General features: G+C 40.6%; 1 protein-coding gene across 3 annotated transcripts; it reads left to right on the plus strand.

Moving 5' to 3' along the window:
• The first annotated feature begins 555 nt into the window (after positions 1-555).
• On the plus strand, positions 556-17753 carry pcdh10a (protocadherin 10a). Of its 3 annotated transcripts, XM_085410718.1 has the most exons (5): positions 557-3677; positions 4929-4987; positions 5518-5624; positions 14912-15295; positions 17245-17753. In XM_085410718.1, exons 1-5 carry the CDS (start codon positions 1131-1133, stop codon positions 17262-17264), a joined length of 3117 nt encoding a protein of 1038 aa, XP_085266844.1. In that variant the 5' UTR covers positions 557-1130; the 3' UTR covers positions 17265-17753. The 3 variants fall into 3 exon arrangements, with proteins under 3 accessions (XP_085266845.1, XP_085266844.1, XP_085266843.1); XM_085410719.1 differs by lacking the exon at positions 14912-15295 and having other exon boundaries at positions 556-3677; XM_085410717.1 differs by lacking the exon at positions 17245-17753 and having other exon boundaries at positions 14912-17222.
• Positions 17754-22661: the final 4908 nt, after the last annotated feature.

Raw genomic sequence — 22661 nt, forward strand, 5'->3', positions numbered from 1 at the left:
CTTTACTTGCGCAGGCATTTTACATGGTGGTCTTTGGCTGTGAGTATGCTTGGTACAGTCTGACTCATGCTTTGCTATCAGAGCAGCGCTTTAATAGCAAACTGTTGAAATAATTGCGTCAAGGACAGCCACACGAGGGTCATGGCTCTTCATCTAACAAGTTGTGAGATATTTGTTATATTGGAACAAAAAAGGAATCCTCATGATAGTAATACGAATAAGGTTAAAAAAAACTTTTCAAAAAATCCACTATTTCGACGGAAGCTTCAGTTTTATCTACACAGCCCCGCCAACGCCAACTAGCACCCACTATTATTCAACTTTCTTAATTCACTGGATGTGTAAAACATTTAATTTCCCTGCTACAACTGAGGCTGGGCCTGGAGGAAAGAGGGGAGGAGAGGAGAGGAGCGCAGCGGCACTTAACTGGTTTTGTTATGAGGGTCCGATGTGTTCTCTGGCTGGCGTTGCGGAGCCCCAATCAGGTGCCATCACACCCGCTGTTTGAGAATATCATTGGCTGGTGGGGAAAGGAGCTGTGCGCAAAACCAACCTCGCTGCTCACACTTGCTTTACAGAAGCCGAGCTGTGAACATCATCCGCTTTGAGCGCTTAGGCGCAGTGATTACATCCTCATAGAGAAAGATAGGGAGAAAGTCGTGTTATTCGCCAGGCTTTCTTTAGAAGTTATATTTGTTGCTGATTTCGGTTGTGCATAAATAGGACTTTTTGCGTTCTTTCTCTGCTGGTGTGGAATTTCCTGTTTTGTTTTGTGACTTTTTTTCTGTGAAGAAGGGGCAGTCTGTTCTGTGCAGAGGCTATGAGTTGGCTATGCGTCCTGGCTCCAGCCTGCAATGTTTGCGCTGACGCCAAAACTCACAGACCGGTGCTGAATTGATTAAAACAGAGAAGCTCGGATCAAATGGCTGTGCTTCTCACAGCTGAAACGACACAATGTTCCACTGACCTGAGGCAGAGGAGAGGAATTTCAAAGTCGTGCAGCCTTGTTGCTGTTTATTTCACTGCCCTTTTACGGACAGAGAAAATGGGAAATGCTCATTTCTTGTGAGAAGAGGGAATAACATTTATTTTTTTCCGTTTTGAAGTGCACTTGGACAGAGGCAGAGGAGATGATTTGGTTAATATTCCTGCTCTCCACTCTGGATGGAGCTGCCTCTCAGCTACGCTACACGGTGCCAGAGGAGCAGGAACCGGGCTCTGTGGTTGGGAATATTGCAGAGGATTTGGGGCTGGACATTACCAAACTTTCCGCTCGCCACTTTCAGACTGTGCCTAGTTCACGGACACCTTATCTGGAGGTGAACTTAGAGAACGGTGCGCTCGTGGTGAAGGAAAAAATTGACCGGGAACAAATTTGTAAGCAGACCACCCAGTGCCTATTGCACCTGGAGGTGTTTCTGGAAAATCCATTGGAGCTCTTTCGTGTGGAGATTGAGGTGATGGATATCAACGACAATCCACCCAGATTTCCTGAAACAGACATTTCTGTGGAAATCTCGGAAAGCGCTATTCCCGGGACCCGTTTCCCGGTGGAGAACGCCTTCGACCCTGACGTTGGCACAAACGCGCTCAGTACATATGCCATAACGAATAACAACTATTTTTACCTTGACGTGCAAACACAGAGCGACGGGAACAAGTTTGCGGAGCTGGTATTGGAGAAACCGCTGGACAGAGAGCAGCAGGCAGTGCACCGCTATGTGCTGACGGCTGTGGATGGGGGCATCCCGCAGCGGACCGGGACAGCTCTCTTGGTCGTTAAAGTTCTGGACTCTAACGACAACGCGCCCACGTTTGACCAGTCCGTGTACACGGTTAATCTGCGGGAAAACTCACCCGTGGGCACTCTCGTGATTCAGCTCAATGCTACTGATGTTGATGAGGGACAAAACGGAGAGATCGTTTATTCTTTCAGCAATCATAACACACCGCGGATAAAGGAATTATTCAACATTGATGCCAGAACAGGTAGGATAGAGGTAGCGGGTGAGGTGGACTATGAAGAGAGTGTCACGCACCAGATCTATGTTCAGGCTAAAGATCTGGGAGCTAATGCGGTCCCCGCGCACTGCAAAGTGCTTGTCAAACTCGTGGACGTGAACGACAACACACCAGAGATCGGTTTCAGCACTGTGACTGAATCTGTGAGCGAGCAGGACGCCCCGGGCACCGTGATCGCACTTTTTAGCGTCTCGGACAGGGATTCTGATGAGAATGGACAAATGAGCTGTGAAATTTTAGGGGATGTTCCTTTTAAGCTGAAATCTTCCTTTAAAAACTATTACACCATTGTGACAGACGGACCGTTGGACAGGGAGAACACAGATTCATACACCATAACCGTGGTGGCTAAAGACAAAGGTCAGCCTTCCCTGGCTACCAGCAAGTCAATTAAAGTGCACGTCTCCGACGAGAATGACAACGCGCCCCGATTTACGCAGGCTGTTTATGATGTATATGTGACTGAGAATAACGTGCCCGGTGCTTTCATTCACGCCGTGAGCGCTTTGGACCCCGATGTAGGACAAAATGCTCTTATAACCTACTCCATATTGGAGTGTGACATACAGGGCATGTCCGTGGACACATATGTGTCAATAAATCAGGACACTGGCTACCTTTACGCACTACGCTCTTTTGATTATGAGCAGCTGAAGGAGTTCAGTTTCATGGTCCAGGCTAAGGACTCAGGTGCTCCCGAGCTCTTCTCTAACGCTACTGTAAATGTGATCATAGTTGACCAAAATGACAACGCTCCTACTGTGATAGCCCCTATCGGCAAAAACGGCACAGCCAAAGAGCACCTGCCACGCTCTGCGGAACCAGGCTATCTAGTGACGCGCATTGTGGCCATGGATGCAGATGATGGAGAGAACGCACGCCTGTCATATAGCATCCTACGGGGCAACGAGATGGGAATGTTCCGCATGGACTGGAGGACAGGGGAACTACGAACAGCCCGCAGGATATCTCCCAAACGGGATCCCCAGGGCTACTATGACCTGCTGATCGAAGTGAGGGACCACGGGCAGCCACCTCTGTCCTCCTCTGCCAGTGTGAGTGTAATTTTAGTGGACAGCGTGAATGAAGGCCGCGGTGTCGATCGCGGCTCAGCTTCCAAGACAAAAGAGACCTCCCTTGACCTCACCCTAATTCTCATCATTGCCCTGGGCTCTGTTTCTTTTATCTTCCTACTGGCCATGATCGTGCTGGCCGTGCGCTGCCAAAAGGACAAGAAGCTCAACATATACACGTGCCTGCTTGCTGGTGACTGCTGCCTGTGCTGTGGCTCGTGCTGCAGCAGGCAGGCTCGTGGCCGTAAACAGAAAAAGCTAAGTAAATCCGACATCATGTTAGTTCAGAGCACCAATGTAACGTCAGGAGTCGGGCCCGTGGGGCAGGTGCCCGTGGAGGAGTCTGGTGTAGGCGGCGTAGGAGGGGGGTTCGGCTCCCACCATCACCAAAACCAGAATTCCTACTGCTACCAGGTGTGTCTGACACCGGAATCTGCCAAAACGGATCTGATGTTTCTGAAACCATGCAGCCCCTCTCGCAGCACTGACACAGATCACACCAACCCCTGCGGCGCCATAGTCACTGGTTACAGTGACCAACAGCCGGACATCATATCTAATGGCAGTATCCTGTCTAATGAGGTAAGAGAGGCCTGAATCAGCATTAGCAGTCTCTCTGGGCTACATTTTGAGCTGCATCAAAAGAGCACAAAACCCCAATTTCAACAGTTAACCCAGTTTTTAGGCATGGCAAGCTGTTCTAATGTCAAACTCTCTCAAAAGACTTATAAAGGAATGTGCCATTGGCTGTTGTGCTTAGTGGCCTTTAACCGCTGTCATGCTTAATGGTGATTGGACATGTCAGTTTTTAAATCTGGTAGTCCTTTTTTTTTTTTTTTTTTTTTTTTTTTTTTGGTAACAGATTGCTGTTAGATCACCCTTTACGTCGTGCGAAGAAGTTGAGTGCGCCAGATATTTTTCTTTACTTGCCAATTTCTTTAGACCACCAAGTTGAAAAACGTGTTTTATTTAATGTTTATTCTTTATTCAGTAAAAACGATTTAATTTGATTTATTAACCAGTTCCCACTTAAGGGCCAACAGTGTAATTTGTGAATTTTACAAAAGTATTTTAATAATTAATGAATTTTAGGCTACACGTTGGAGAGTTGTGGAACTTATATTGGTCATTCAAACGAATGTATTTTTTTTAAATTACACAGAAGGGAGTATGTAATCAATAAAGCACTATAATGTGCAAAAAAAAAAATCGCCCGGAGAGCGTTTCGCTCTGCTGGTTTAGCAACGCCAGAATCTTTCCCTAACAGTGGATCTTTTAAAAAATAAATAAACAAAATACTGCACATGTCCCCAGGAGGTTATAAAGTTTGCGTGGCAAATATAAGAATCTATAAGAAGATATGAGACCAGCGGCTTCAATAGACTTGATGTGCTCAGTCTGTGCGTTCTGCCAGCGGAGCTGTGGAGTTGGGGCTTTTTGTTGATTGCGGTTTGGCTGGACTGGAGCCAGACAGCCAGTCACAGCCTTGCCTTTTCTGCGCGTTAAGTATTCCGTGCACAACCCAGCACGGCAGCACGGTGAACAAAGGTTGTTCAGTTTCAGCATCGCGCGGCTCAATCATTTACGCATTCAATCGCCTCCCTAACCTACTCTCCCCTACTCTCGTCTCCTCTCGCCCACTCACTCACCAAGTGGATGCGCGCACCGTCGGTACCCCGCCTCACATAGCCACAACTTATTCTACACAGTTACACGTTGACATCAAGTGTATCCATATATGTTTTTAAATGCTTCTCTTATTTTGAAACATATGTCTCTCTCCTCTGTTTATTCGGCATCACATGTGACCAATGTTGTCTGTGGGTTTTCTAGACAAAACACCAACGAGCAGAACTCAGCTATCTTGTGGACAGACCCAGACGTGTCAACAGGTAGTGAAAAGCACACATTTAGCGACACATGCACAGACACTGAAACATCTCCAAATCACAGAGCCTAAAGAGCCACACACAATCCACCATCAGAAGACCTGTAACATTCAATATGCCTCATGGAGCCACAACCTATTCATATGTCTATAAAAATGAATATTACAACCATCAGTGTGAATCCCATATATTCTGCATCCTTAATTGTGGCTTTGAGAGGCTACACTGTTCCCAGTGTATCCATAACACTCATCTTCAATTTGGCATCAGTCCCATAACTGACGGAGTAGCGTCTATTAAAGCTGTAATGCTGGATTTCATTACATGCCATGTGTAACATCCAATTTAGACTCTTGATGGCCACCGTGACTATATTAATGTGGTGTTGATTTCTGACTCTCCCATTCCTTCTCCTTTCCCTTTTAATCCTGGCTTCTCTCTTCGTCTCCTGCTTCCCTGTCTCAACCTCTCTCCTTCTGCCCTATTACTATTTTCATACCTCAACTCTCTGCCCTCCCCACTGCCTCTTTTAGTTCGGCATTTCAAGAAGCAGATATTGTTAGCTCCAAAGACAGTGGTCACGGTGACAGCGAACAGGGTGACAGTGACCACGATGCCACAAACCGGGGTCATTCAGCCGGTGAGTTACCCCACATAATTACACCAACATATTAGCCCTCACACACCCTACCCTGATCTGTTTCAATAGTGTGTGTTTGTTATTGTGAATGGGATAAAGCTGAATTGTTGGTGCGGACCGGTGACTTTTAATTTCCTTAATTTGAGAGAGTGCGAAGGCCTAGACTCCGAGGTTGCTTGCTGGCACGAACTGGGCCCCAGAGGTGTTGATTACATTTCACAGCCGGGTGAAAAGGAGGGAAATTTGGGGGGAAATCTCTTCTCTTTCTTCCTTCCTTCCTTGCATTCCGACTTCTCTCGTTTTAAGTCTGCTGCTGTTTCAGCATGAAGTGGTGCTGAAAGGACAGTAAATGGCACTAAGGCAGTGTGAGGCCTATAGTGCTTTGGTGGCACAAATCAATATCCTCACTGAAGTGAAATGAAAGGCATTAAAGCTAAATTGATATAATGAGAAGCATTTCAATCAGCATTACACTTGGGGTGTTGTAGTACCTTTGATGTATAGATTCTGCTTATCAAAAAATATTAGTACCTTTTGCATTTTTTTTTGTAGCTTTTGCAGCTAAAATAAAGGTAAAATATCAGGATTAGGTAACATTTCCCCACCTACACTCATATTTCAGGTCTGTTTACTCACTCATTTCTCTTTTACACTTTAAAACAATGCAGATTTCTTTAGACATGTCTTTGGGTCTTATCATAAGGCTAGCCTTGTTCTATCTAAAATTCTATTAGGTTTTTACCTGTTTATTGATCAAAGTGGAGTCAGGCAAAAAGTGGAGCAATACAAAATCTCATTTCATATTGAACTGCCCTTTCCTTCTGAGGGATTGTTCCACACGACGCGTGTAAGACCCCTGTCTAGACGGGAGCCAGCCAAATATCATATCAATGCTGAGAATACAAATAGAAAAGATCAGATAGGTGTTGTAGGATAGTGAATGGTCCCTCATTAGGCTCTCCTGTGTTTGACATTGTTAATGAACGAAGCCAAAATAGAGAGCCAGTATGCAGCAGTGGTAGTGTCACTCTCTGCCCTCGCTCATGAAACAGGCTGGGAAGGTCAAACTGTGCGAGACTGAACTACAGAATTGGAAGAAATCCAAAACTCCCTTATTTTTTTATCAGAAAAAACCCTTGTGAAATGATTAATGGGTTTGCTTAAACATACACCTCTTGTTGGAATGCATGTAGCATTTCGCTGTTATTCAAGAATTTTGCCCAATGTTAACCAGCAGATCAGATTAAAAAAAAAAAAAAAGACAACAAGGAACATTGGATGTATAAGTATGTGATATATGTCTCAAGATATCAGAAAGGAATAAGTCCTAACATGATCCTGGACAAGTCTGAGACTGTACTTTATCACTTATTTTATGTGGAAAATTGTCTTGAATTCCTTTGTGACGATTTGCTAGTATAGTTACAGACCTACATTTTTGAATCGGTAACATGTTTCTTCAGCTTTATTTGGCTCCTAGAAACCTCATTTGGCACTGGTCTGGGAGTGTACACAGTTGGTGCTGTACTCTGTATTTCATACCAGGAAACCAACATTTGGTCCGCATGTTGGATTTAGAAGGGAACAGCTTAACACTCCATGGGAGGTAATATCACACGACTGGTATTTTGGAAAGAGGGACATTTGAGTTTCTCAGACTTCTGTAAACAAAACCAGATGGAGTGTGTGTCTGTGTAGGTGTAAAGGTATACCATTGTCTGATTTAATATGTAGGTGTATACATGATACCTGTATTGAATCTGCTTGTGTGTGTGCTGTGTAGAACACAAGGCTCAGTGATGATGTCTGTATTGAAACGGCTTTCTCCTTTGAGATGGTGCTGTGTGAAGCTTAAATGAGATTCAGTTTAAGAGGAAAGCAGTTGGCACTTTGCCATATATATATATTTTCTCTATATAGGTGTACATACTGCTCATTTGTGTCTCTGTTTTTCTCTGTGTTACTTAATAATATACAGGGACAGGAATGCTGTTGGTTGTCTTATGTGGATTGCGAGCTTCTGTAAGTTTAGTTGTGTTATTATGTGCTGTTTCCTGTATGAGTTTTGTGTTTAGTGCGAGTAGAAAGCCAGACTGCCAAAGCCTGAGCCATGATGACTTTGTACTGACCTGATGTACTTTTATGTGTTTCTTGAGAACCTGTGTTCACAACCATATGTTTGGCTGTGAACACACACACACACACACACACACACACACACACACACACACACACACACACACACACACACACACACACACACACGCACACACAAATATGCATATATATTTGTGTGTTTGACATGACTATGCCTAGATAACACTTCATATGCTTGTGTTCTGTGTGTGCATGCGTTTGCCTGACACACACATATTCTTTTCTTGGGTTTGTGGCAGGGTCTCATCCTTCATTCTGTCTCCCCCACACGTTGGCTCTCCGCAACACTCGGCTGATCAGTAATTCATTTCTAGATCCTTTGCATAGCAATTATCAAAGGAGGGTTAGAGGCAAGGTTTCCTCATGGGACCGCACAGCACACTCTCCTTTTTTGTGCACCTCAGAATATTTCAAATCAAGGGAAAACCATTTCCAGTTGGCATATCATCAACTACACCTGCCTTAGCTTTCCGCTCGGCCGCTCGGCTGACACTTTAGAAAATAAGTCTCCTGACGTGGTTTTAAATCAAAAGGACACTGCCTGAGAGCCACCAGATACCTTTAAAAAGTGGGCAAATGGCTTTTTCTCAAAGCAGCGTGTCTGCAGTGAGGCACTGGTTCATCAACAGCTGAAGCACTATTGACTGACTGCCACACCTTTTATAGCCCAAGACTTCTTTTTCCCAAATTATACACTGCTCTCCCATCATCTAAATTGGAGGTGACAACAGGAGTGAGTGAACGTAAGAAAAAAAGGTGACACTTAAGAGAGGATAAAATATTCATCAGGAAAAAAAATTGGCTTCACAGAAACATTCGATCAGCTGTGGAAGACTGCGTGACGGGTGGGAGACTGGAAATGATCATTATCATGACGTTTGTTATGGTGAGAACAACAGCCGTGACAAATGAGACAATTAAATCACTGTGGCAACGGTGTATTAGATGGCTGATTATGAATTAGTGGCGGCCACAGTGTTGCAGTTTCCCATGTCAGTAAGCTGTCAGAGGAATTTAGCACACAGTGTTTTGATACCACCTTCTCTCATTGTCCCAGACACTAAAGGGCAAATGGTTTGCATAGAAATATAGATTTATGCCAAAAGAATGTCATAAACAAACAAATGCAATCTGTGAGATGATTAAGAGAACATCTCAAGTTTTCGTTTAAAAGCTTGCATAAAGGAAACTCGAACGAAAAGGAGTTGAGGGGAAGAAAATACACAAATGCATTCGGAAGACATTTCCTTTGCTTAGGTGAAAATGACAAACAAAAGGCAAACAGTCATAACCGAAAAGCTTTCACTCATGAAAACCTTTTCAAGTCCGTAGTTAAAATAGTAACACCAGACAAAGGCTGCAACTAACAATTATTGTGTCATCAGTTGGCTGTGCATCATGTTTTTCATCATTTATTTAGTTTAATTTCTGACTGAAATCATTTCAAAGCTCTAAATGGTTTAATGCCTAAAAATATTGTTACATAATTGCTTGTTTGTCTTGACCACCAGTCCAAAGGATATGTAGTTTACTATCGTATAAAACAAGCAACAACACTGGAATCAGCAAATGTTTAGCAATTTTTTGCTTAAAATCACTGCTCTTAAGGAACGGCTATTTTAACAAGAAACAATGACAGCAGAATACTTTCGTAAATGTGCAACCTCTGAACGAAGATGGCATGATGGAAGTTTGGTGAACTCATTGTGTAGATCCACACTTATTGCCTTTGAATTGGAAGAATTTGAAAAGAGCTCGCTGCAAAATCTTCTGCAGGAAACAGAATGAAAAAAATAAACATTTTCTCATTAAAAAATTACTTTGCATTCTACCTGAAATAGGCAGACATGGCATCTCTTCTACTAACACGACTCATTTGTTGAATTCAAAAATAGTCAATACAAATCAGAGCAGAGAAAGATAAAAGAGAATTCTGGCAATCAGTTTGATTAACTAATTGACGAGATTGCTCAGATTCCTGCAAGATGTCTTTCTTATCTCTGTGGAAGCACTTAAACAGTTTCCATTTTGAATGACCTCTTTGTAACATGGCTAAGGTAGATGGAAGAGGATTCTCTGTGTGAAAAAGAAACCACAATAGGAACATGTCCTGCAGTGATTACTAATACACTCAAACAACTTTAGCACCTTGATGAATACCCTCTTCAGTATAAATAGGGTATAGCTTTTGAATAAACTGAATGTTTCCTCACATGAGGCCTTGAAAATTTCGAAGTAAAAGGTAAGGCCGTAAGACTATTTGCAAACTCTGGGGGAGTCATAAACATGCTTTGGCCATTTTCTCTCCAGAAAATGAATGTCACTGAACATCTGGTCTAGCTTGCCTGAATAAACCTATTAAAAAAAGAGTAGGACGTCACAATACATAGATTAGGTAAAATATTAGAAACAACAGTCTCTGAGTGCAATTTTATAATAACATCTGAAGGCCAGAAATAAGAAAAGAAAAGCTAAGTAGTAATAAATCAAAATTTTGTAGAACGATGCTGTCAGAAGTTCTTTTGTCAAAGAACTGTACACTGTAATTCTTGGCATTCAACAAAGGTCCAAATCATACAAACTGTCCCTTTGCACTTAATCAAGCAGTGACTGTTACAGGAGGGGCCATCTTGGCTCTCCATCCCAGCGTAGTTGCTGCCTAACAAACATTGAAAATGGTAGCTAGGAACATTCTTTTCTGTCTGTCATTACGTCTAGAATTGTGAGAGCCATCTTGTTCTGTTTTAGCCCTGGGAGGTCTCTGGTTTACTCATCACAACCTCTCTGGCCAACTCATGTAAGGAAGCTCTGCTACTCCCCTGCCGTACGCTGCTGCTGTCCAAATATTGATGTTTTGTGTCTGTATTCTCTCTGGAGCAGTGGAGGACAAGATGAAAAACAGAGGTATGGATAGAAGACACCCTCCACCTGGGGGAACAAGAGTGCTCTTTTTTTAAGGGTGGAGAAAACAAAATAAGGAGAGAAAAAGCAACAGGCAAGGAGAGGAAAGAAGGAGAATTACATGTGACAGAAAATAATGAGAGACAGAGGACGAAAGGAAAGAAACTCATAGGGACTAATAGAGAATGAGAGACTGCAAATCTAAGTGTAAACCCACAAAATGAATTCAAACTAGAGGCTCGTGTTTTCCTGAGAAATTGTTTTCCTTCATTTCCCTGCTCGCTGTTGCTGGATGTATGTCAGACAGCGCAATTAGTCAAATCACACCAACAAGGGATTTCAGAAACATGCAGAGTTGTAATGGGGGGGAAAAGGAAAAGAAAAAAGAACAGAAGTGCTGATTGCTTATTAGCAAGTAGATCAGGTTTTTATTGTGTAGCATCGTTTACATTGTCTCCTGCATGTGCATGTGAGAGTGCGTATGTGTGTTCTTCCTGCCTGATGAGGTCACAATGAGAGATAGGGCTGCTGGCAGGGCCTGTCATTGCCAGTCACTGTTTTGGTTGTTGTTTTTCTTCCTGCCTGAGGAGGAAAAGGTGCTTCACGGGGATCAACAGCTACTTGGTGTCATGTATGCATGCCCTGTCTGTTTGCTCGTGTAAATTTACATATCGCTGTATTAATGGAGTATTTCAAGCATGTATGTGTGTTTGCAAACATATATGTTCACGTTGTCAGTTTTTCAAGAGTGAGTTGGCAGGCAAAAAATCACTGAGCATTTCGGAAGCTGTAACACGACTTTCAGCCTGATATATGGTAAACAGTGCAGAGCAGACTATATTTTTACATCCTCTCCAGAGTACAGTGCGAACTGAGAAATGAGAAATACGGAACAAACAAACCTTTTCTCTTATAATCCTTCAGTATTAACTTTTTATTGGTATGCAGGTGTGGGTACCATGTGGTTTCTGCCAAATATATGTCTGGTTTACGCACCTGTGCTTCAGTCTTCCTGCTCGTTTGTTTATACATTTAAGAATGTATATATGTATGCATTATGACACCCAATTTCTTTATCCACACAATACCTCAGAAATGACAGGAAGTGGCCTGAGGTCAACGCCCTTCACGTGTGAGAAGAGACATTTCTGAATAGTCCACCAAAAGGTTAAAGGGCAAATATAAAAGTGGGAATTAACAGAAATACCATAATTTATATGCACCCAGCCTTTAAAGACACCATAAATATACATTAGTTCTTGGGGTGAATTGGAGGGTAAATTGAAGTAAACGCCACTCAAAAATGGAATCAGCATTACAAATATCTCCTGGAGCAGCTTTTCCTGGACTAGTCCTGATGGAATTGAGAGATTTTTCATTTTCTTCTCCATCGGATCGGTTTGTGCTGCCACTGAGCCACATCCCTTCTATGATAAAAAACAAATGCACCCTTTGGCAGCAAAAACCTGTGACTTGTGCTTACTCATGGGGCAATCAAACCAGACAGTGTATACAAACTAAAAACATATCTCATGACTTTAAATCTTTCGTAACCAAACAAAATATGTAAGGTAAAATACTAAACAAAGAACTTGTCAGCTCTAACACATATCTATTTTAAACTATTTAAACTCAGATAAGGCAGCTGCTCCACACAGCCTTGAATAATTAGAATTAGAAAAGTGGCATCTGAATGAATGTTTAAAAAATATTTGTGAAATAGGGTTGAAGCACATAAAAGCTAATGTTTAATTGGACATTTGTAACGCTGTTTCTGGTAAATCAAAGCCAGCCTCCAACTCAGCCCACCTCTCTCTAGCCCTTTTCCCATCTCCATCTGTAAGGTTTGGGTCTCCCTTGTCTTTTCTGGCCATTGCTCTTTCCATCTGTGATTGCCCAGGTTTCCCCTCTCGTTCCTTATGGTTCCTGCAGTCTTGCCGTTTCACCCGCCTGCTGTCTCTTTTTCTGAAATCTGTGAGTCCCCCCAGTCTGTTTGGCCCTTGTTGTCTCTAGCTCTCTGGTCACTGCACAGTCTTGTGCCTCTCTCGCTCCCCATGAGGTATGAATTAGCAAGATTAGATCCACACGACGCGCACAAATAGAAGGAAATGGGATCTGTTGTAGTGGTAGTTCTGACAATATAAAGACTGATATTGCTGTGTTATTTACATGTGCAGTGGTCAATATTTACTATTAAAATAACTGGCGATGTATAACACAACAGAGTCAAAACTACAATAATGTTTTTGTTGTATGTTTAATAATTTGCATCGAATTAGATTTAATTAATTTTAAGGTTATTTCGAAATACGTAACCGTTTACTGGCTGTTCTCATCTCATCATTTTTTAGCCTTTTTCCCCGTCTTCAGTATTTTCAAGGATTACCTTAGTTGCAGTTCAATAAATAAATACATAAATAAATAAATGCATCCATAAACAGTGAAACCAGTTATCCCACTTAACATAAAAATGATAGACAAAAAAACCCTACCTAAATCTCAGCTTTATTATTAATGCATTAAGCCTACATAATACTTTCCAGATGATGAAAGATACTGTATTCTGTCTCCACAACAAGGGATTCAGCTTTATTGCATTATTTGTGCACTTAAGATTTAGTCTAGCATTGTTCAGAAGAACATTAACTAGAACTACAATTAATTTATTTTAATTTGATAAACATGAGAAGGAGGTACAAGTGCTTTTTTGCCTTGACTAACATCTGCAAGTATGCATATAGCCTGCGAGGTCACCAAAATAAGTTCAGAAAGTGCAGGTTGTACCTTTTGTTGCTGATGATTGCTCAGATCATTATATTGAACACATGGAAACAGGGCAACTTCATTTTGTTTATTTATTTATTTATTTGTAAATTGTCATGATACTGAAATATAACAAACAGCAAAGCAGTTGCAATCTACCAGACAGAACAAACAAAACTTAACTAACAATATGAACCTTATGGATACTTTCTTCTGTACTCAGTTCTCGTCTTTTAGAAAAGAATGTATAGGTTCAAATGATCTGTAATCCATGACAGGTTGTGGAAATGGCAGAAAAAAACATGCTCTGTAGATGGCAGATAATATTAACACATTTATTCGTTGACATGACTGCACTGATCACTACTGACTATACAGACTCTCCCACACACCCCTACCCTCTCAAAAAATATGAAAAGAGTCTAGCTTCTCTGCTTTTTCTCTAACATTATTTTGTTTGTGTGTGTACATGTGTAGTGTTAGTAATGGAGCAATAGAGACACTATCAGTTGAATGGATCAGTAGAATAGATCTGAAACCCACTCAGCCACAGGGAATTATCGCCCACTTTCTTTCCCTTGCTCTTTTTTTTCCCTTTCCTTATGAAACAGATCTCTTTCCTCTTCTCACCCAAAACCGATCATCTCCTGCTTCTATCGCGTCATTTGAAGGCTTTCCTAAACCATCCAGATTTCACTGGAGAGCCAGGAAAACTACAATCCACTATGCACATGAGCACACACACACTCTGACACAGAGACAGTTTAATTAACACAACTGGTACTTCCTTCATGCTTGGGGTTTATGCGTGAGTGTGTTTGACATTCTATTATATCATTTCAGATGTTGATTTGATCTTTTTTATGTGGTCTTTTGTTTTTGGCAGAAGCTGTGTGCCAATTACACACTTTGTCGGTTGGTATAGGGATGATTGACATTAGAGTGTGGTTATGTAGCCAGTGACTATTTTGTTGGTTTTGTGGCACATTTCTTAACATAATTATCGTTTTTTGTGTACAGACGAAGGAATATAGATTCACATTTTGTCTCCTGGTGTTTCAAAATCAATTGTGAGACTGAGGATGTTGATGTCGGGGGGTGGGGGGGTTGAAATGTTTTCTCAACACCACATCACTTTGATTGCACATTTCATTCGGAATGAATGGGGTGAGGAAGAAAACAAACAATTCGCTTCATCAATGTTGGCCTTGTCTCTTTGATGAATAGCTTTTGCAGCACTTTTTCTGCTTGCGACATTGGAAAATGATTGCTAACTTGTGTTCTCTCTTCTTCTTTCACTCATCTCTCCCTCCATCTCCCCTTTCCACTCCAAATATTTATACTGCTTCTTTTATCATGACCCCATTCCTTTTTTCTTACTTATTGTCCTCCATCAACATTTCTGGCTTTCCATTTGTGCTTTCTTCATTTGCACTTGGCATCCTGTCTCTGAATACTCTCTATAGGCACTGACCTGTTCTCCAACTGTACAGAAGAGTGCAAGGCCCTGGGTCACTCTGACCGCTGCTGGATGCCATCCTTTGTGCCATCAGATGGGCGTCAGGGGCCGGACTACCGTAGCAATCTGCATGTCCCCGGCATGGATGCCACACTGCCCGACACTGAGGTACCCTCCTCTGTCAACCTCTCCGACCAACTCACCATGACCTCGTCCACTGCCTCGTCCAACGATAGGTCATTCTCCACCTTTGGCAAGGACGGCCAAAGGTCACAGTCACACCACAGCCTTCACCATCATCTCCATCAGCAGCAACAGCAGTACAGCTCCAGCACGCTAGAGAGGAAAGAGTATGATAGGGGGACCCTACCATACAAACCCACCTTTCTCTGTGAGTATCAGTATGAAAGGTCCCTGGGACCCTATGACTTTGGTCTGGTCCAGTACAGATACTAAAGGAGGGGACAATGAATCTGCCTCTTGATTCTGATCTGGACTTTTTTAATGATGTTCATCAACTTTTATTTCTTCTTTTATTAAGGAGTTTAAAATTACGGCTTTATCTTTTGTTATATCGTTCTGTTAAGTTTTTTGATTTTGTTTTTTTTTTTGTAAATTATCATTAATTTTATCAATTGTAAAATGTAAACTATTTCTAACTGTCCTTCTCCAAAAGACACTTAAATTTTTAATCAACCTCACCCTAACCCTAAATGCTGCTTGTAATTATGTGACTTATTCTAAAGTAATAATAAAAAAATGAATTGGACTTGTGTTAATTTGCTGTTGCCCCTTTCTTTTTCCTTTTTTCCAAATTCTCCCCTCAAAATCCTTTTTATCTGATGCTCATATAAGTAAAGGTTGTCAAAACAAGCACACGTCATGTTTCCACATATCTACATTGTGTGATTGGAGCATGCAAAGAGAAAACAAAAGACAGATCATCTCATGATGTAGAGGACATCTTTTTCCATTTGCTCAACATTGGTTTTGCTCGAGCATGATGACTTCCTTACTGAATAGCTCAAAAGGTGAAACACAACCCACGCTGCTGCTTCTTCTTCACAAGGACTGAAGTCCATTTTGTTCTACAAAGGAACTGTTGAGTATCTATACTTGCTTGCTTGTGGATCAATACATGACATAAATAAGAGTGGGTGAGATGGGCTGTCAACAATGAGGTCAAAATATTTCAGTTGGCAATGTCACGTACACAAGTTTTCTGCAAGAAGGCAGGAAACTATTGCAGTATAAAGTAAGTTTAATTTGGCAAAAGCAACATATTGATAATCACTGAACCACTAAAATTGAGACTTCAGTTTCCAGTTTGCATTTCTAAGGAAAGCAAGGGGAAAAAAAGGATGGCTGGACACTTCTTAGCACCTTCAATTGCTTTCCAGGCTCCCACATTACATGAATATTCTATTAGCTCTAAGAGTAGAGAATGGATTTGATATACACATTCAGTAGAGAAGTCATTTCCAGTCAAGTCACCATCATGTTAACCACCACCCTCCATGATACTGCATGCTGACTGTGGGCTGTCTCTCAGGTAAACGATGAGCACCATAACCTGCTTTTTTCTTGTTTGTGACTTAACAGAGGCAAGCAATCTTCTTCTTGCACATCAGGTCTGTGTGAAAAATAATTGGTATTTAGCCTTTAGGTGCTAGAGCTTGTTTTGCTCCAAATATAGCTGCCTGTGTGTCTGCTCATCTCGTCTGCCTTGCAGGGTTAGGATAAATGTGCTCCATATTCGCTCAGTCCAAAACTCACAACTTTATTTTATTTCAATTTACTTTTTTGATGTTACCTCCATTTTTTCTTATCAGTTGAAATAAATGGACCCGCTGTGCCACAGCAAAGGTTTTGCTGTTCATCATTCTGTAAGAAAATAGGCTATCAGAATAGTCCCAGAAGCTGAGACTTTATTAAACAATAGGCAATATATTCTACTTTTAAAAATAGCATCTTATGCTGCTATGGCAATACTCTGATCACCAGGGTTGTCTTGATAAAGTATTTATAAATGTTTAATGATCCATTTATAGATAATTAATGAATCAATTAGTGCTCTGTGTATTTTCTACGCATGCATCATGTAGCCACCAAATTTTGGAGCATTTATCTTCACTGATAGACATGTTTTTACCCAATTCCCAAATTAGTTTTACAATTATGCTGTGAGAACCAGCCTCTAGGGTGTATAAATAACTTCACAGAGAGTCCTTTGTGGCACGTATCCTTCAAGAGATAGTATTTCGAGCCGCCTGTGTCACTAAAAAGCCTCGAGGGAAAGGGTGTCATTTGTCTTAACGAGTGTGTTCTCTGTCTTTTCAGCCCGCAAAAGGATTTGCTAGCTCATTCCATGTGGATCTGTCGGAGACAGCGTGAATTCCTTTACTAGACCAACACTGATGCTGGAGACAGCGAAATAAAACTAAACAAACGGCAACCTGGACAACAGCAACCTTGGTTAAACTTCATTATCTTGGGTGGCGAACTGTAACGAAGCCTTGGCTGTGTCTGCTGAGGGAGGAAAGGAGAAATAAAAACTGAGTAGCTGTAAACCTCTAGATATCAAAAGAGCAATCCAAGGCCTTATTTCTCTCAGCAGGACTGAGACCGGGGCCGAAACTCTTGACCATGTGAAAATTACAATGTCATCAGCAGACAGAGGAAAGGAACTGAAACAAACAGAGGAATACAAATCATGTGTGATGATGAGGGAACGGTTAAGTCAAGAAGGTGTTTTTGTTGACTGAAGAGTTAGCCTCTAGAAATTTGTGTGTGCCTGTTTACATAAAGAAAAAAAACAAAAGAAAAAAAAACAAATGTTTCTGTACAAACTTCAACCAACGTCACACGGAACCCTTTAGCTATTTCTATGGTCACCACTAAGCCAGCTGTACAGAGACTGTGTTGCGGGAAGGAGACAAACTGCCAGAGTGAAAGTGAGAGACAATTAGAGGAGAGAGAGAGAGAGAGAGAGCAGATGTTGTACAGGTATGAAAAAAAATCATGGTAAAGAGGGGCAAGCAGAGAAAATGTGAAGTATTATAAATTCTGTATCTCTGGTTTTTAACTTGACTGTCTTTATATAACTTCTCTTTTTTGTTTCTGTTGTTCTTTCTGTGTGGTTAAAGTGTGCAAACTCTAAAATATTCCAACTTGCAATTACAGACAGGAACATGTGGTCTAGCGCTGAGTTCAATCATCTTTCCAGATAAGCCACTTCAGGAAGGAGCTCTGAACAAAAGTACTGCGTAGAAAAAGAAGCTCATTAGCCTCATGTTCAGTTTATCTATATAAAAAAAACCACACACACGTACACACACGCACACACGCACACACATACACACACAAATGAATGTTCTCATTTCTGAAGTAGTAACAGTTCTGATGTTCCTTCCTGAGCTGACTGACTGCAGAGAAAGTAAAATTTCCTTTGATGAGGGTGTGGTTCCCTTGATGCCATTGGCCTATACATAAACAATCAGACACATTCAGTGGTTTTTATCATGTGTGCAAAGTGTTTACTGTGCTATTTTAAAAGCTTATAAATGAATATAAATCTATATATATAACTATATATATATATACGCATACAATATACTTTTTTCTGAAAACTGTGTAACCATTGGTTAGTTTCTACACCTCATATCGTCATTCAATCTAATAAAACCAAGTGCTACAAAATCAAGATGATTAAAGTGAAGGGAGAGTGCTTCAGAAAACCCCTTCACATGAACCAAGAATTAAGTTGATCTTATTTGATTGTTACTTTTCACCACTTACAGGTGCTGGGCCTTGCTGTGTGTAGCAAAGAACCAGTTGAGTTGTTTTGGCCTGTTGTGTATTTTTACTAACAGAACATTTGATCATGTACAGGACAGAGGGCTATCACTGCAAGATATTGAAGGGTTTTGCAATCATACAGGGAAGGCATACACAAATACAGTACATATGAACATCAAAGATGGTGAGGCGCAAAGAATTGCACACACATATACATACACAGACCAAGTGGTGATAAATAAACAGTGTCATTGAAGTTATTTAAAGTGTGTTTTGTTGCATTCATAAATCAGTTAATGTTTACTCAGTTCACCATATCAGTTTAGTTATGGGTGTGCTAACATTTGCTAATTACCCCAAAAAAAGTCTGGCTGAGCTGATGGGAATGCCACAGGTTTTTTACAAGTTGATTTGAAGATGGTGCTGATGAAAAATTAGAGAGCTGCCAAATTCACTGTGCATGTTTGCAGCAGATTTTGTGACAATCTACCCAACAGTCAGAGACATTTAAAAGATTACACAGGTGTCATTAGGATTTCTCCTCTGGGGGATAGTATTGTCTGAATCAAATCCAGGCATAATGAAAGTTGGAAGGATTCAAAGGAAGAGTGCCTCTACCAAATCACACAACAGTGTAGTTGTTGAGATATTTCAGCTTATAAAACTGGCAAAGTCACTCTCATACTTAATAAACCGTAGTCTAGTGTCACTGATATGGTTAAAACCACATTATAAACATTAACAGTAGCGCTTTTATATTTTTATGAAGAATTTTTTTTTTTTTGGTGAACCTGTGAACCATTTGTTCCGCTAAGGCAACGAAACAATTTATAACTTCAAATCTTCACAGCCCACTTCAACTGCTTTGGTGTTGTTTTAAGCACATGGTTTTTCGTTTTAAAAAATGCATAGCTCTATCCCAAAAGATGTCTTGGATTTTCAAGAAGTAATCACCATGGTTTTGCTCTACTTTCCCCATTCCCTGACCTCAATAGCTTTTCATAAAAAAAAAAAAAAAATCCCTATCCCACCCTTTCACTCCAGTGTGATCTTCACATGGCCTGGCACAAGTTCACAGACACATGAAGAAAAAGAAGAAGAGAAGAAGAGGAGCACTGGAGTCTGAAATCATGAGGGAAACAGCAGTCCCTCACTTGACGTCCTAAAAACAGAGATGATCTGTTTGTGTCTATCACAAGATAGCCCTCATCAAAGAGCAGGGATACATGTGACCAGAGTATGTGACTAATCTGGTGGTTGCCTTCATGAATGAATTGCCTTTGGGGTACTGATCTCACCCAGAAACAATCCAGGGTATGTTTATTTATGAGACTGGAAAATTAGAGGAAAAGGAATGAGAAAAAAAAGAGGTCACAGCTTGGATTAGTCTTAATATGGTAAAATAGGGTAATACGTTGGTATCAACAAGTTTTGGGTTTTTTTTTTTTTTGTTTTTAATCACGGTTTCTCTCCTGTTAACATTGTCCCCAAAATATTCTCATGAGAAATTTGGGTTAACATTATCCCATTAATTTTGAAAGAACTGAAATGGCAAAACTTAAAATTTGTGAGCATTAAAATCTATTGTTTAATATGGTTACTACTGACATCTTCTGACCTTGAAACAATTTCAAGTACGGCATGAATATTTTTCCCTGTAATTACCTCATTATGAAAATTTGATCTGAAAATTATCATCATGCAATCATGCAATTATCATTGCCCCACCATTACCCTGTTGTAACCAAAAAATTGGGGGCATTACCTTTATAAGTCCAAAATCTAAATTTGATAGATATGGGATCATACGTAACAGAACCATTTTTAATGCTACATTCTAAACAGATATGCGTGTCATTGGTAAAGAATTTGAGGTATCATTTTGAATCACTTAAGAAAGTAATCCAATTTAATTTGTAAATAACCCAAAGGCTTGAGTCTTTTGTGTTTCTTGACTAGGTTCAGGCTACTGTTTATAGCTGTTACAAATGGCTCTGTCAAGGACAGAAAGAAGCTGTTTTCACAGCTCTGATGACTTCACCAATCATTGCATTAAGTGTTATTGGACTGTCTGATGGTTAACTGTTTAAAAAAAGAAAAGAAAAAAACACTGTTGTATTTTAAAATGAATAGTTTTTAAAAAATAGAAGTGTTTCCTGATTTATAATGGCTTTAGTTCAGTAAATAAACAACTCTGTCCGCTTAAGTATTACTTATTTAAGTGTTTATTTTAAATGAAAATAAAATGACAATATAGACAAACATCTGGACTTCACCAAGCAGGCTGCATAATCTGAAGGTGGATACTGACATTCTATCAGCGGCTGTAAATTGCAGTGATGTGATTCCTCTTCTTCTTGATGGCAAACAGAGAGAATACAAGTCATGACAACTGATATGTCTTATCCATTTCATCTCCCCATAAAAGGTTGAGTGAGGTGACCAAGCTGTCTGTCTTAGCCACACAGCCTATCCCACATATTTCTCCCCTGGCAGACCTACTTCATTACTCTCGCTAAATAGACTTTCAAGAGACCTCATCAGCCATCATTTACACAGCCTGGTCCAACCACCTTTCACCATGGCCATCTCATCAGACATACACCCTGCCGTTCACACATGTATGGCACACCCATGCAGACTTCCTCCTTTGCCTTCTTATCCCTGGCTACCTCATCAGTCTACATGAGCCCACACACACTCTCACAAAAACACTCCCATATCCTTGGGCTCTATTCCCCAGCCACCTCATCAGGCCAGAGCAGACAGCTATTACAGTGTGCGCTTCAATGCCTATTTCTACTCCTATCTCTTTCCTTATCTGTTGGCAGGAGAGGTCTGCAACAACCTACTGACCGGAGACGTAGCCTCGCTGCCCTGTTGACCGGAATGCATTTTGTGAACATTTAGCAGAATGCATTCTAGCTTTTCACACAACAAACTCCATTCAACAGCTGTTCATTTGATTCATTTCACCTCATGTCAGGCAGGGTTGGCATTGTGCTTGCCATCTAGGTCAAATATGTTTCTAGATCATGTCAATAAGATTTCAGCTCACTATAAAGAAATGATTTCATTTCTAATTTGAGCAGAAAAAAACCCCATTTAGAATCAAAAATGTATCCATCAAACTTACTGGTTGCATAATAAATCGTAATAAATTCAAAGATTAATCTTTAATTAAATTACTTATGGAACTTACTGTAAATGTTTTCAAAGTCAGAACAAAGCATTTTTAATTAGATTTCTGGTTAGACAAACAATGATTAATTAATCAGTCAGACTCAGCTCATCAGAAAATGAGGAGTGTGAAAAACAGGCACTCTATTTTCAATCATGCTGTTGTTAGTTTTTCTCAGGTTGTATTAGACACGGAGTCGAGACCCTCTTTTACAAGACTGTAGAAAGACTGTGATAGAAATGTAATTATTTGCTTTTTTCATTACTTTACTTTCTTCTAGGTTGCAGTAGGAGTTGCACATGGTTTGCCTAAAGCTGCAGTACAGTTACAAGGTATTGCTTTTTGATATGGTCACCATGTCAGATTAGGCACAGATTATGCAGTTGTAAATTATTTGCTACAGTTGGCAGAGACAAATGACTACATGTTGTATCTCAAGCAATCATAGCTTCCTGTTTTTCACACCCTACACAATGTATTTGGATAGGAGAAGCCAGGATCCAAATACAAGAAACAAAGATGAAAACAGACAACAGCATCAGTGATACAAGCACGGACAGATGATGGTGGTTGTCGGGGAAAGCACTGAAAGCAAAAAAAAAAAAAGGCAACTCCAGTCCAGATCGTTTGCCAGCTGTCATAAACAATGACATAGTTCTTTTGGTATTACAAAGGTCTATATCTACTTATTTCTGTGTTGATATATTTGCTTCAAACCTTTTTCGCAAACTTGTTTAAATAATCATTATGTTTTAGGTTTTAACATTGACTCTTGGTC

This window comes from Rhamphochromis longiceps, linkage group LG6 (genome assembly GCF_057381845.1).
Source record: "Rhamphochromis longiceps isolate RC_006_pf linkage group LG6, R_longiceps_female_GT1.1, whole genome shotgun sequence".
In the NCBI taxonomy this organism is placed as follows: Eukaryota; Metazoa; Chordata; class Actinopteri; order Cichliformes; family Cichlidae; genus Rhamphochromis; species Rhamphochromis longiceps.